This window comes from Panulirus ornatus, chromosome 43 (genome assembly GCF_036320965.1).
Source record: "Panulirus ornatus isolate Po-2019 chromosome 43, ASM3632096v1, whole genome shotgun sequence".
In the NCBI taxonomy this organism is placed as follows: domain Eukaryota; kingdom Metazoa; phylum Arthropoda; class Malacostraca; order Decapoda; family Palinuridae; genus Panulirus; species Panulirus ornatus.
This window is the reverse complement of record NC_092266.1, coordinates 31,226,881-31,240,756: the sequence shown is the minus strand read 5'-3', so window position 1 is coordinate 31,240,756 and position 13,876 is coordinate 31,226,881. Positions and strand designations below refer to the sequence as shown.

Here is a 13,876-nt window from a genome sequence, read left to right as displayed (position 1 = left end):
CTTAGGTATTATAAATCTCCTTTGGCCCAAATATTTGTTACAGATCTTTTAGTTGCAATAGGTAAGATACAGGATTAAGATGTATATCTCTACAAGAGGAGTTCAGTCCTTTCCTTACAGGTGAATATTATTCCACATCTACAAGCGATTTACAAGCGTACGTTTACCTTTTAAGCAAATTTGCTGACCTACAGAAGGGATAGATATGCAGTGAGAGTCAAAAAGCATGAACACACTGATGATAAAGAGCTTAGATTAAAGACATCAGTACATGTTGTGTAATATGTATTTCACATTACATAAAAACTACAGTGGGAAAATGTATATATATATATATATATATATATATATATATATATATATATATATATATATATGTATTATATATATATATATATATATATATATATATATATATATATATATATATATATATATATATATATATATATATTATATATATATATATATATATATATATATATATATATATATATATATATATATATATATATATATATCATTGACATGTCTTAAAGGTGTACATTTCTCAGACATGAATGTCCTAAAGCCATTATTATTTTTCTTGCAGGATGGGGACGAAGGAGTGCTCGAGGCATTCAAGGAACAGGAAAATAGTAAGTGTTCGATTCCTCTTATCTCTGTGCTGTTGTCAGTTCATGCTATGAAAAGAATAGCTATAAGAAAGCAGTAGAACACTTAGTTCTTACTATGGAAAAAATAGCAGTATGATGATCATGGGAAGCAGTACAGACTTAGATACGTCCCACATCCTGGGGAATTATAATGCTCGGGTACAGCACATGTTTACGTAAGGGTACAGCATGGTGGTATGAAGATTGAGCACGTTATTGTATTGTTGCATCCTTTGACTCGTGTTCTTCGAGGCAGAAAAGTGAATGTTTTGGATACGATCTAGACTGATGTATATATTTATCAAATCTAGAAGTCTCATGGAAGACAAATACGTTCAGATAAGTGCTGCAAGTAAATGAAATTTCTTCAGAAGTAACCATTAAGTGGTCCAAATTGCCACAGCTCTTGGCTTTGTGGATTACTGTATTCCAGTGTTTCCAGGTGATGCTCAGCCCCATTTCCAGGTACGTGAAGAAGCACTGGTGGAAGGGGTCTTTGGATCTTTGTTGGTGCCGGGGTTCGAAGTCGCCAAGCGAAACGCTCCCGACGCCATTTGGGGCTTCGCGTCTGGGTTCACCTTCAGTGGTGTTGCTTGCCGAGTCGAGGAGCCGAACCTGGTGCTTTCCTTCGTGGCATATTTAGTCTCGAGGACGCTGGAGAGTCCCCGGTAAGGCGGTGGACGAGATCCAGCGCTGCTAGGACTTGATTCAATTCTTGTAGCTTGCTGCTGATTCGAAGCTCCGGATCCCATGCGACTTGGGTTTGAGAGTCTTCTGGTGGTCTTCTTCGGCTTCGTCTTTGTGTTGGTGATGGTTGGTCTCGGCATCTGGCTGGCAAAGTTTTGGTTCGAGGTCCCGAATCGTACTCTCCCCGAGCCTCTTGGAATGGAGAGCTTGTCCTTCAGCGGGTCCTTGTGTTCTCCTCTCTTGAAAAGCCGAGTAATGGAACCTTTTATCTTCATATTAAGATGTTGATTTGAAGTTCCAGAACTTATCTTACACGAGGTTGTTCTCTTGGCACAGTTTACGTCCTGTTGCGTGTGTCGATCGATGTTAGATTCTTCGTATTTGAATGTACTGATGGGGTCGACATCGCTGTCGAGGTTGTCTTGCTCTGGCCTGCTGCTGAACACCCCGAAGCCATTGCCATCTTGTTCAGCAGCTGCAACAGTATCATTTTCTACGCCATCTTGTTCAGCGGCTGCATTTTCTACGAAGCCGTTGCCCAGCTGGCCGAAACCATTGCTAGACTGACTATGGCCGGAGTTGTTGTCAGACTGCGAGGGGCTGCTGTCGAACTGCCCAAAGCCATTGTTGACGATGGTCTGGGCCGATGTGGCGGCTTCCTGCTGGGGCCCGAGCTTGGACCTCCATATCCATTTCCTGCCGAGCATGTAGCTGCCCAGGGTGGTGGTCCCTGGGGAGATGGGCGCAGGAGTGAGGATGACCGAAGAAGCAGACGTCACGGGCGTGGTCGTGGGAGGAAGAAGGGTCGTCGTTGAAGTGGTCTCAGGGGTCGTGGTTGGAATCCTCGCTGTGGTGCGTTTGGTCGTCTGAGCTGTGGCTGGATCTGGGGGTGAGAGAGAGAGGGGGAAACGAGAAGGAAGGAAAACGATTATTTGACGAATGACTGAATTGTTTTTATCTTTATCTATTCCTTTTATGAAAATAATCTTTATCTTTTTTTTTTTAATTCTTCTTTTCATTTGTTCCTTCAAGTGATATACGAACTTGTGTACACCTTGTTTTAGACTGTTAATGAAGATAAAAGAATAAGTAGACAAGTTTGCGATTCTTGGCACCGAGATCAGGAACACATGGGTACCACCCCATCACACACAGTATCCTGTCACCCATTTTCCCATTACTTGGTACCCCATCAACTAGTGTCCCATTACCTGGTACCCTATCACCTAGTACCTCAAAACCCATTACCTTTATAACCTTATGACTTTACCTTCCGCTCTGTTACCCCATCACTTATTCCTATGTTTCTCCAACACCTTCTGCCCCTTTACCCCATCACCTACTGCTCTGTTTCTCCAACACCATCTGCCCTGTTACCCCATCACCTACTGCTCTGTTTCTCCAACACCCTCTGCTCTGTTACCCCATCACCTACTGCTCTGTTTCTCCAACACCCTCTGCTCTGTTACCCCTATACCTGTTTCTCTGTTTCTCCAACACCCTCTGCTCTGTATTCCAAGCACGAAAGCCTCTAACCCTCACCTGATATGAAAATTGTGATGAACCCTTCACTGGTTTCTCCACCAGTGTTGGTTTCCTGAGTGCTTACTTCACCGTCACCACCACCAGTGCTGCTTCCTTCATTGGTTCCACCACCAGTGCTGCTTCCTTCATTGGTTCCTCCACCAGTGTTGCTTCCTTCATTGGTTCCTCCGCCAGTATTGCTTCCTTCATTGGTCTCTCCACCAGTGTTGCTTCCTTCATTGGTTTCTCCATCAGTGTTGTTTCCTTCGTTGGTTTCTCCACCAGTGTTGCTTCCTTCATTGGTTCCTTCCCCAGTGTTGCTTCCTTCATTGGTCCCTTCCTCAGTGTTGCTTCCTTCATTGGTCCCTCCGTCAGTGTTGCTTCCTTCATTGGTCCCTCCACCATTGTTGCTTCCTTCATTGGTCCCTCCACCATTGTTGTTTCCTTCGTTGGTTTCTCCACCAGTGTTGCTTCCTTCAATGGTTTCTTCACCAGTGTCTCCTCCTCCGGTGGTTTCTTCACCAGCATTACCTCCGGTTTCTCCACCAGTGTCAGTTGCTTCCTCGGTTTCTCCTCCAGAATCTCCTTCAGTTTCTCCACCAGTGTCATATTCTTCGGTTATATCCCCAACACCAGCGTCTCCATCCTGGGCACCAGTGTTAGCGCCACCTCCTGGGGCGTCACCACCTGCGTCGCCTCCGTCGTCACCTGCGTCGCCTTCGTCACCACCTGCGTCACCTCCGTCACCACCAGAGTCGCCTCCATCGCCATCTGCGACGCTTCCGTCGCCACCTTCGTTCCCTCCGTCGCCACCTGCAACGCCTCCTTCACCCTCTGCGTCGCCTCCACCTTCTGCGTCGCCCCCTTCACCTTCTGCGTCGCCTCCGTCACTCTCTCCGTCGCCTCCGTCACCACCTGCGTCGCCTCCTTCAGTTTCTACATCGCTTCCGTCACTCTCTGCGTCGCCTCCTTCACCTGCGTCGCCTCCGTCATCCTCAGCGTCGCCTCCGTCACCCTCTGCGTCGCCTTCGTCACCACCTGTGTCCCCTGCGTCACCACCTGCGTCGCCTCCTTCACCTTCTACATCGCCTTCCTCGCCCCCTGCGTCGCCTCCGTCATCCTCTGCGTCGCCTCCGTCATCCTCTGTGTTGCCTCCGTCACCCCCTGCGTCGCCTTCCTCACCTTCTGCGTCGCCTCCGTCACCCCCTGTGTCGCCTTCCTCACCCTCTGCGTCGCCTCCGTCACCCTCTGCGTCGCCTTCGTCACCTTCTGCGTCGCCTCCGTCACCCTCTGGGTACTCATAGTTTTCATAATCCACATAGGTCTCCCCCGCGCCAGTGTTCCCGTCTTGGCTCTCCGCGCTGGGATCTGCAAGTACACAGAATAAAGGTCAGAGGTCACACCGCGTAAGGTCACAGGTCATCCACGATGAGGACACAGGTCATACAAGTAAACCCACCAACCCTGACCAAATTATGTATATCAATTTATAGTTAATCCATCTTAAGTTTGTTTATTTTATTTAATTTCGCTTAGAATGAATTGATAAGACTGTGGTAAGCGAACCCGATAGTAATTAGACGTGACATAATTATTATTATTTACTTCATAATGAATATAAACCCCCAATATCTGAGAGTCGTGTTATGATCGTTAGGTCGTAACGATGGAGAGGAGTGTGGTGTACACAGACACCCAGACGTTCGGGCTGACACAGACACAGGGCGTCTGTCTCACTAGGGTCTTGATTCAACAGTCCCTTGGTGACTATGTTTTCACTGGTCTGTGGTAAAATGTGTGTGTGTGTGTGTGTCTTTCCTGGTTGTGGTACACCTACCACCACGCCACAGCAGATGGTTGTAGCAGTGGTACACCTACCACCACCCCACAGCAAATGGTTGTAGCTGTGGTGCATCCTGTGGTACACCTACCGCCACCCCACAGCAGATGGTTGTAGCTGTGGTACATCTACCACCACCCCACAGCAGATGGTTGTAGCTGTGGTGCATCTACCACCACCCCACAGCAGTTCCCCTCCCCACACTCACCCTCGTCGTAGTCGTAGCTGTAGTACTCCTCTCCCACAGCACCGTCGGCGTCCTGACCTGGTCATCACAGAAGAAAAGAAAAGTCATTTTACATCACGCCATTTGCATCCCGGTCGTGTGGGGAGGCCACATGTGCGTACAACCATCAGGGTATAGACACCAGGTGGAGTCAGAACACGCATTGCAACGTAAAGCCAGGAACGTATGACAGCGTAGAGCAGGGAACGTGTTGGGTAACGTATAGCGAGGACCTTAGTACAACGTATAGCGAGGACCTTAGTACAACGTATAGCGAGGACCTTAGTACAACGTATAGCGAGGACCTTAGTACAACGTATAGCGAGGACCTTAGTACAACGTATAGCGAGGACCTTAGTACAACGTATAGCGAGGACCTTAGTACAACGTATAGCGAGGACCTTTGTACAACGTATAGCGAGGACCTTAGTGCAATGTATAGCGGGGACCTTAGTGCAACGTATAGCGGGGACCTTAGTGCAATGTATAGCAAGGAAGTGAGTTTTACAAATTCGAATAAAATTTCTTTCTTAATTTTCCCTTAAAACGTTACCTGCAATCGCTTAGATTTACTTTTAAAGATATTAAAGCAACAGATCTATTTTGGCTTAAAATTATCTATATTTTATACAATGTTTTTTCTGTCATTTACATATCTTTTGATACCTTTCATCTCACCTTCGGTATCGTAGTAGAAATCGTATTCATCCTCGCCCTGCCGGGCCACACCTCCTTGCCGAGCCACGCTGCTCTGCCGGGCCACACCGCTCTTCTGAGCCACACCAATCTGCCGGGCCACACCGATCTGCCGGGCCACACCTGCTTTCTTAGCCACACCTCCTGTCTTGGCCACGTCGCGTGTCCTGGCCACGCTGCTCCTCTTGGTTACACCTTTCTTGGCCATACCTCCTTGCTTAAACACACCTCTTTTCCTGGCCAAACTTCCTTTCTTGGCCACAACTCCCTTGGACACACCTTCTGTCTTGGCCACGTCACGCTTCCTGGTTACACTACCCCTCTTGGCCATACGTCGTCGCTTGGCCACACCTTTCTTGGCCATGACTCCGTCCCTGGCCTCATCTCCAGAACGCCCAAGCTTGTTCGCAACTCTTCTCCTGCCAACACCTCCTCTCCCGTTAACAACACGTCCCTCACTATCATCATCCCCATGTTTCATGTTACCCCTTCCAGCCATCTTGTTCCAGAATATCTTTCCAGTTCCCGACCGTTCCATCCTCCTGTTCCTGGTGTCCTTCGTCTTCGCGGCGGCTTCCAGAATCCCCGTTTTCCGTTGGGTTTGAGTCTTCTTGGTCGCGTCCCTCGCCTCCACTCGAGCCGTCTGCTTCGCACCAGACGATTCTCCGTCTGACCTTTTCTGTCTCGGGATTTCATTATCTCGTCGTCTCTGTATCCCCGCCTGGCTCTTTTGTGTCCTCCTCTTCCTTTCATTTCTTCGTGTTTTCTTTGATTTGTCTCGTGTCTCTCCCGGTCCTTGGCTGTCTCTGGCCTTCGTCTCTCCTCGACTGTCTCTTCGTCTGTCTCGAGACTTCTGGAATGAACGCGAAGAACCGCGAGATTCTTTCTCCTCCTTTTCACCCCCCATCCTCCTCCTCCTCCTCTTGATCAACCGTGTAGCTTTCTGGTTTGGTCTGTATCCTCGCGTCCCCACTTTTCCTTTTTCGCCTTTGCCTCCAGTCCCTGGCGCCTCCTTCTGCGTCGCCGTCGTGTTCTCATGTACCCCGAGCGAACCACGGGCTTCCCACAGCAGTCGGCTTCGTCCCGGAGCCTTCGGTCCTGGAGGATGAGATGGGAGTGGTGTTAGTAGGGGATCATAGCAGCCTTGTGTATGTGTGTGGATGGTGGGTGGGTGGGTGGGGCTTTAGACCCCACCAATTGCCGGGGGGGTGTCATTACGACCGCTTCATCCACCAGTCGAATCCTCAACACCTTCTTCAGGTGTGTGTGTGTGTGTGTGTGTGTGTGTGTGTGTGTGTGTGTGTGACATGTGATGCGTCTAGAAGGTTCAGTATCGTTTTGTGATTATTTTGATGAAGCTAAGATGAAGAAAGTTGTGGAGTTGAATACAGTAGAATACATTATGATGAGAGTAAGTTGAATGAAACTTTCTGATTCTTATCACAGGAGCTGGGAAATTAGCATTCGTACATTAATCATTTATCAATATTCCTTATTTGGAATGTGAGATAAATGAATAATATAACAGATTAATCAACACGGAATGTGAGATTAATGATTAATACAACAGATTAATCAACACGGAATGTGAGATTAATGATTAATACAACACATCAATTAACACGGAATGTGAGATTAATGATTAATACAACGGATTAATCAACACGGAATGTGAGATTAATGATTAATACAACACATCAGTTAACACGGAATGTGAGATTAATGATTAATACAACGGATTAATCAACACGGAATGTGAGATTAATGATTAATACAACAGATTAATCAAACATCGTGTAGATAAAGCATTTAGCTGGCTTATTCATTGTTATCTTGGGTATCTCATGGACTGAAGAATGAATTTGAATAACCAAATACAGTGAATAAACCAGAGGAATGTATAAACTTCAAGTACTTGGGAGTGTTGCACTCACCTCGCTGTCTCGTTGCACGGGCGCCGTACTTCCTGGCTTCTCCTGGTGAGGCGTCGTCCTTAGGGGAGTGTTGGTGATCGGGTACGCCCGTAGGTGACCAGAGGCTCCTAAAGACGGTGTGGCCGTAGCGGGAAAGGGTTTCCAGATATCCTTCTTGCTGGGGGATGTCCTCCCCTCCTTCAGCGCCTCCGGCGAGGCCCGTCATCACCAGCGACGCCATCATCATGACAGTGAGCACCAGCTTCACCGTCGTCGTTGTTTTCTGGTTGTTGCACCCCATCTTCTTCACCAGGGGCGTGGCGCTCTTACTGGAGGGGGGTGTGTGGTGTGTGACGGGCACTCGGTGTTCAAAAAGGAAATTACTTCTTCTTTCTTTCTTTCTTCGAATATTTGCGGAACAACAAAAAAAATGGAGTCTCTGTGTGAGTTCTTAAACGTTCTCGATCGGCAGAGAGAAGTCTTCTCAGGGAAAAATAAATATATAAATAGAGAAAGAAAGAAATAAAGAACGTGGTTTTGTGGTCGTTCACTTTATCGCTCAATTAAGCCAAGTTGTTCAGCTCGACTAAGATGGTTGGGACACTCGTTAAAGCAAGCTGTTTCGGTCCCTTAATTGAGTCTTTCCCGTCACCAGTCGTGTGTTCTTGTCTCCCCCCTGGGAGCTCAGGTAGGCAGAATGGGTTGTCAGACAAACGCAGGCGACGTCGAAGGGAGGAACCTGCTGTCCGGGCGTCATTAAACACCCCCCCTGCAGGAGACGAGGCTGAAAGGGAGTCGTTTAGACTATCCTTCCCTTCTTCTTCGCCGTGTAAGACCCAGTTGGACACAGGTACCGTACGTGCGCTACCGGACCTGACTGCTTACGGTACGAAAGGCACACAGACACACCAAAACCGTACGACGGTACGCCGTGGAGAGGCCCTGTTGATGCCAGTGGCCAGTCGGCTGGTTCATTCAACAGTGCCAAGGGAGCGACCGGCAGTGTGTGTGTGTGTGTGTGTGTGTGTGTGTGTGTGTGTGTGTGTGTGTGTGTGTGTGTGGGTCCTATTGTTTCAGGGTGGAAGTTGGTGGTGATGTGGGGGATGGATGGGAGGGGTTGCCGGGTATGATCGTGGATGGGTTAGTTGAGAGGGGGGAAGGGGAAGGGGGGGAGGGGAGTATTATATGTCGTCAGTGAAAGTAGATCGCATTGTTTTGAGCATAAATGAGAGATAGATATATACACAAGCAGATAGATAGATAGACAGAGTGAATTGGAACAATGTGGTATACAGGGGTCGACGTGCTGTCAATGGACTGAACCAGGGTATATGAAGCGTCCGGGGTAAACCATGGAAAGGTCTGTGGGGCCTGGATGTTGTGGATAGGGGAGCTGTGGTTTCGGTGCATTACACATGACAGCTAGAGAATGGACGGAAAACAGTTGCTTTCATCAACGAAAGAAGGTGGTAGGGTGAGAGGATATGCTTCTGGCTCAAGGCCATAAAGACACATTGGTTGAAAAGGCTTCCTTCCATCCTAGTTACCATGTTTCCATTGATGTCGGGCGGAGATGTAATGTGTTCGGGAACTAAGGGAAGGATTTTCTTTTCATATTTTTTTTTTTCAGGTTCTTTGCCCAAAAGGTCCTGGTAGAGTGATGTCTTGGCCTCATATTGCATTATGAATTAACCACAGAGGAAGTGGTGATGTACGCGTCCACCCCGTAACCATATCTAATGCCTTGCCCTCAGTAGAGACAGAAGCATCGACCGAAGAGATGCAGTTATCCCCCTCAAGGGAAATCCAAACGAGAATTTTTTGCAAACGAATCCACTTAATCCTGTTAAAGTGCCAGCGCTGGCGTCGAGTGAAGACGTTGCACTGAAGATAGAGATATTCATAATAGTGTGGTGAGAGGAACCACTAGTCTGGAGGGTGAGGGAGTGAGATCATTCAAGAATGGAAAATATAATGGGCCAATCCCTGTCCTCTGTGTGCAGAAGGATTCCAACGACTCTATTGTGAGTTCAAGTCTACCTTTAAGCGCCTCAGTCTGAGTTATAGGATTTCACAGACCCGTGGAATGAAGTGAAAGAGTCGAGGAAAGTTATAGGGTTAGTAGAGTTAGGGGAGCAGTAGCGCCTAACGATATTTTGACGGTATTTAACGCGTGACAGGAAAATTGCATTTATTAGTAGACTTTCCTGGGACGCAGTCATGCCTTGTGTGGGTTAAGCATATGTAGATATCTCGTCTCCAATGATAGCTGAGGTCGTCTGTAGCCAGAGATGCTGTTGTTGATGGTATAAGAACTCCAGCAGTGGCCCTCACCACCGCCTTTTGATAGTCACAAGAAAGCAGAGGGCAAGGGTGATGGGCAGTCCCTCCCTCCTCCTCGCTTCGCACGCGTTCTTGTACTCTCACAGAGCCCCCGCTGTGTCACCACCTCCCACGCGGACTGTATATTTTGCCGTCTCTCCCTTCTAGATCATGATCCAGTATAGTCTAGACCATAGATGATATAAGCGTCCGTATCGGACTGACTGGTGTGAGGTTTCCCGCCAACCCTGACACCTGGCTAGGGACACTCGATTGCTGAAACCGGAAACAAAAAGTCAACGGGCCGGGATTCAGGTCAATATGAGGCCGCGCGTCGCAACAGGTGAGTCGAGTCAGTCAGGGTCAAGTCCACAGGTGTTGTGCAGCTTGACTGAGGGGCGTACGATATCCTTGGACGTTGCGCACACACAGACGCTAAGTGAACCCACTGAGTATGTCGAGTTGACGTGACGTCGAGTCGGTTCTCCCAAAAGCGCAATCGCGAGACGACAACAAACATGGGAGTGCTGCTCTTGAAGACTCCTTCTCCCCCTCCGTATTAAATCCTGGTTATACTCCCTTAAAAAAAAAGTCTCCATGCATCATCTATACGTCATTCAAATACATTCTACTAAAGGTATCCAGTAATGGAGAAAATACATCAACGACAACAGCATCTCGTAATCAGACGACAGATATCTTCCATACACATCTGAGATCCGTCAGGAGCAGAAGTGGTTCTTGTGTTGAGCATCATCATGATAAAGGAAGATGTAGAAAGAAGAATCCGACACCTGAGTTGTTCAGATTTATCTCATCGTACTTTCGAGTGCATGACAGACATATACCACCACCCGCTGAAATATTTTCGAAGGCGATATACGGGTAAGGTATATTGTAGGTACAAGCGTATGATTCTCTTAGAGTGAAATCATCGTACATCTGGACGCAGACGGTGTGATCACCAGCGATTAACGGGAGTCGTGCGCAACCCGCCTCAGTGTGCCTCAGGCTATCGTGAAGGAAGGTTATAGCTTCTTTACTCTTATATTATGCCACTTCAGCTTGGAAATTCGCTCCTACTCGCTGTATTTCTTCCACCTGTGCTTCAGTATGATTGGCTCTTACTTTACCAAGCAGCAGAAAGCCCAAATTCTGGGCTGGAAGCGAGATGAGTACAACGTGAGATTCCTAGTCGCTCAGAAAGGACTATCAGGGGGCTGCATCCTGCAGCACCTCATCAGTGCATCACCACATTCAGGAAATCAAGACCCAGGAAACTTAAATATAGACCTAGAATACTTCAGGAACCTTGCCAGCTCCATGCCCGGATGTCTGCAGATGATGATCAAGCCCAGAGGAGGGATGATAAAGAAATAGCATGTAAGTGTGACATTGCCTTTGAAAATATAAGAACAATAATATGAGATGGTAAATTAAATACCCTTTTTCTTCAATACGCCCTATACTTGTCAAAAGCATAACTCGCCATTTAATATCACCGTATTTTGTGCTAATTTTCACCGATCTTCATAAAAAAAACAATAGATATATTCGTGTCCAGTCTTTTCCACAACAATCGGATTTACATAATGAATGACAACTGGGCGGAAACTGTATTCCTATAAACACACAGAAGAATGCAAGGGAGATACAATGGGTGGAAGTACGCTGTGACGTCACAGGATTACTCTCCACTGATTGGCTGATAGTAAATGATTATTATTTGTTTTAATTTCTTCGCTTGTGCAGCTTTACCTGTTTGTTAATGTGAGCATGTATGTCTTTGTTCGTATATCGGGGTGTTCTGTGTTTGTGTGTGACTTTCAAGTGCATTTTGATTGCGAGTTTCTGCCACTGTCTGTGTTTGTTTACCTGACTGTGTTTGTGTTGTCTTTCCGTGTCTGGCCACTTGTACGTGTTTCTATATATGGATTTGTCTGTTTATGTACGTCATGTGTTTGTGTGAACACAAATTAATCTGTAAGTCTTACTTTCCCCTCATAAGCTATGTCAGCTGGCAAATGATTATTATATTGTGAGGTCACACATTCTCTCATGAAGCATTGTCAATAGGGATGAATGGCAGTACCTAGGGAAGAATGGTGGTATATTGGCCAGTGTAAATAAGGATGTGAACAACAATATATGGTGTAGTGTAAATAGAGGTGAATGATAGTGTATGGGGCAGTGTAAACAGAGATGAATAAAGATATAAGGGGCAGTGTAAATATGGGTGAATGATGGTACATGGGACAATGTAAACAAGGTGTTGACAACAGTATATGGGGCAATGTAAACAGGGGTGAATGATAGGATAAAGGGCTATGTAAGAAGGGGTGGGTGATTGTAGATAAGGGTGAAGGATGACAAATGGGCATTGTAAATAGGGGTGAATGATAGGTGTCCAGAGGAATCAAAAACTCATTTCTTCATTGTTCATATATATATATATATATATATATATATATATATATATATATATATATATATATATATATGTGTGTGTGTGTGTGTGTGTGGATCTTCCTTTGTTTCCAGGCGCTACGTCGCCAACGTGGGAGACGATGATCAGGTGTATTATGAAAAAACAATATATATATATATATATGTGTATGTGTGTGTGTGTGTATGTATTATGCACACCCAACTTTATGTGTGGGCAAAAGAGAAAGTAGTTTAGTCCCCTTTTTGTTCTGGTTTTTCTGGCCTCCTTTCCCTGTGCTTATTATTCTCAGAGCTTTTAACTCATTTGTTAGGCAAGTGTTATTGTATGCATTGGGTATGACAATGCATTTGAGGGAGAATGGCTGATACAGTGGAACATACACTAATTTTCATTTTGTTGCTTGTCAGCTTCAAGTTTAGAGAAAATGTGATTTTCAGCAAAATAATGATATGCAGTGTGTAACAGACCAAAATTTACGAATCTCACCACAGTAACCCCCCCCCCCCCCGGTTCCTTCCTTGTGCTACCAAAGAATTTGTTGAATTCTTTGTAGTTTATAGTTTCCTTAATCAGATCTCTTCAGATCTTGTCTTACCTCTGCTCTCCATTACAACAGAGTCAAGTGTTACAATTTGTTTTTTTTACAATTTGTTTCTCATTGATGTATTAGTGTAGTGCTATTATCTGTAGGAAATTTGTAATATTAGGTTAGGTTGTAAACCTGGAATTTTCAATTGCAAAACGACAGATGGGAAACTAACCCCTAAAACCTTCAGTCTCAAAGTTAAACAAGGAGACTTAATGTATTGGTGTTTTGTATCAGATTTACCTTTTCTTAGCAATTTAGTACAGTCATAATAAAACCTAATCTCCCTGTCTTCCCCTGCCACAGCCATGGCGACGGTGTCCCAGCTGCCCACTACGTCCAGACCCTGATCAAAAAGCCGGCAAACCAAGACAAATCAGTAGGGCTGAAGGAAAAGTTCAGGCAACAAAACCTCTGAAGCATTCATGTTCTTTTGCCACAGCAACAACGTCAGCAAAACCATCACCTAGGTCTCTACCACTAAAGGCCTCATCACCAAGGGCTTCCTCACTTTCACCTCCCAGAATTCCTGTCAATGTCTCTGCCTCATCTCCACCCAAAGCCATGACCATTTCCCCTCCCACTTCCTTATCGCCAACCTCACCTGCGGATCAACCACCGGTTTTACCCTCTGGGGATGAAGGTGGTGAAGCATCTAAGATAAGAGAGACATCAGAAGGTACTAATTCAACATATCTTGCGCCTCGTGCTGATCCAGCTGAAGGCATTTCGGTTCCTGGAATGAGCATGGAAGAATTAGAGAATGTTCCAAAGTGGCTTGCAGGTGTGCGTGATGAACTGAAGGGTTTGAGTGACCAGCTAGATGCACCACCATCACGCTTATCATCCATCATTCAGGGCCTTTCTAGCGGCACGTAAGTTCACTCCACACAGTCTCCTGAGCAAAATCAAAATTATTCCAAAACATACATATTTTTGAATGAATATGATAACTAAGTGACAAGCAAAAGATTCAT

At 46.1% G+C, this 13,876-nt stretch overlaps 2 protein-coding genes across 3 annotated transcripts in view; one reads left to right on the top strand and one right to left on the bottom strand.

The window, feature by feature from the left end:
- The window catches only part of LOC139762504 (uncharacterized), a 576,746-nt gene that overhangs the window by 542,191 nt on the left and 20,679 nt on the right, over positions 1–13,876 (top strand). For both annotated transcript variants that reach the window (XM_071687480.1, XM_071687479.1), the window contains exons 5-6: positions 593–638; positions 13,206–13,774. In XM_071687480.1, the coding sequence (XP_071543581.1) occupies positions 593–638; positions 13,206–13,774 (615 nt within the window). The remainder of the gene's footprint in view (positions 1–592; positions 639–13,205; positions 13,775–13,876) is intronic.
- Positions 647–8,531, bottom strand: LOC139762505 (uncharacterized). The gene is made up of 5 exons (XM_071687481.1): positions 7,564–8,531; positions 5,612–6,727; positions 4,916–4,972; positions 2,886–4,235; positions 647–2,226 (listed from the first exon to the last, which is right to left on the bottom strand). Exons 1-5 carry the CDS (start codon positions 7,841–7,843, stop codon positions 1,106–1,108), a joined length of 3,924 nt encoding a protein of 1,307 aa, XP_071543582.1. The 5' UTR covers positions 7,844–8,531; the 3' UTR covers positions 647–1,105.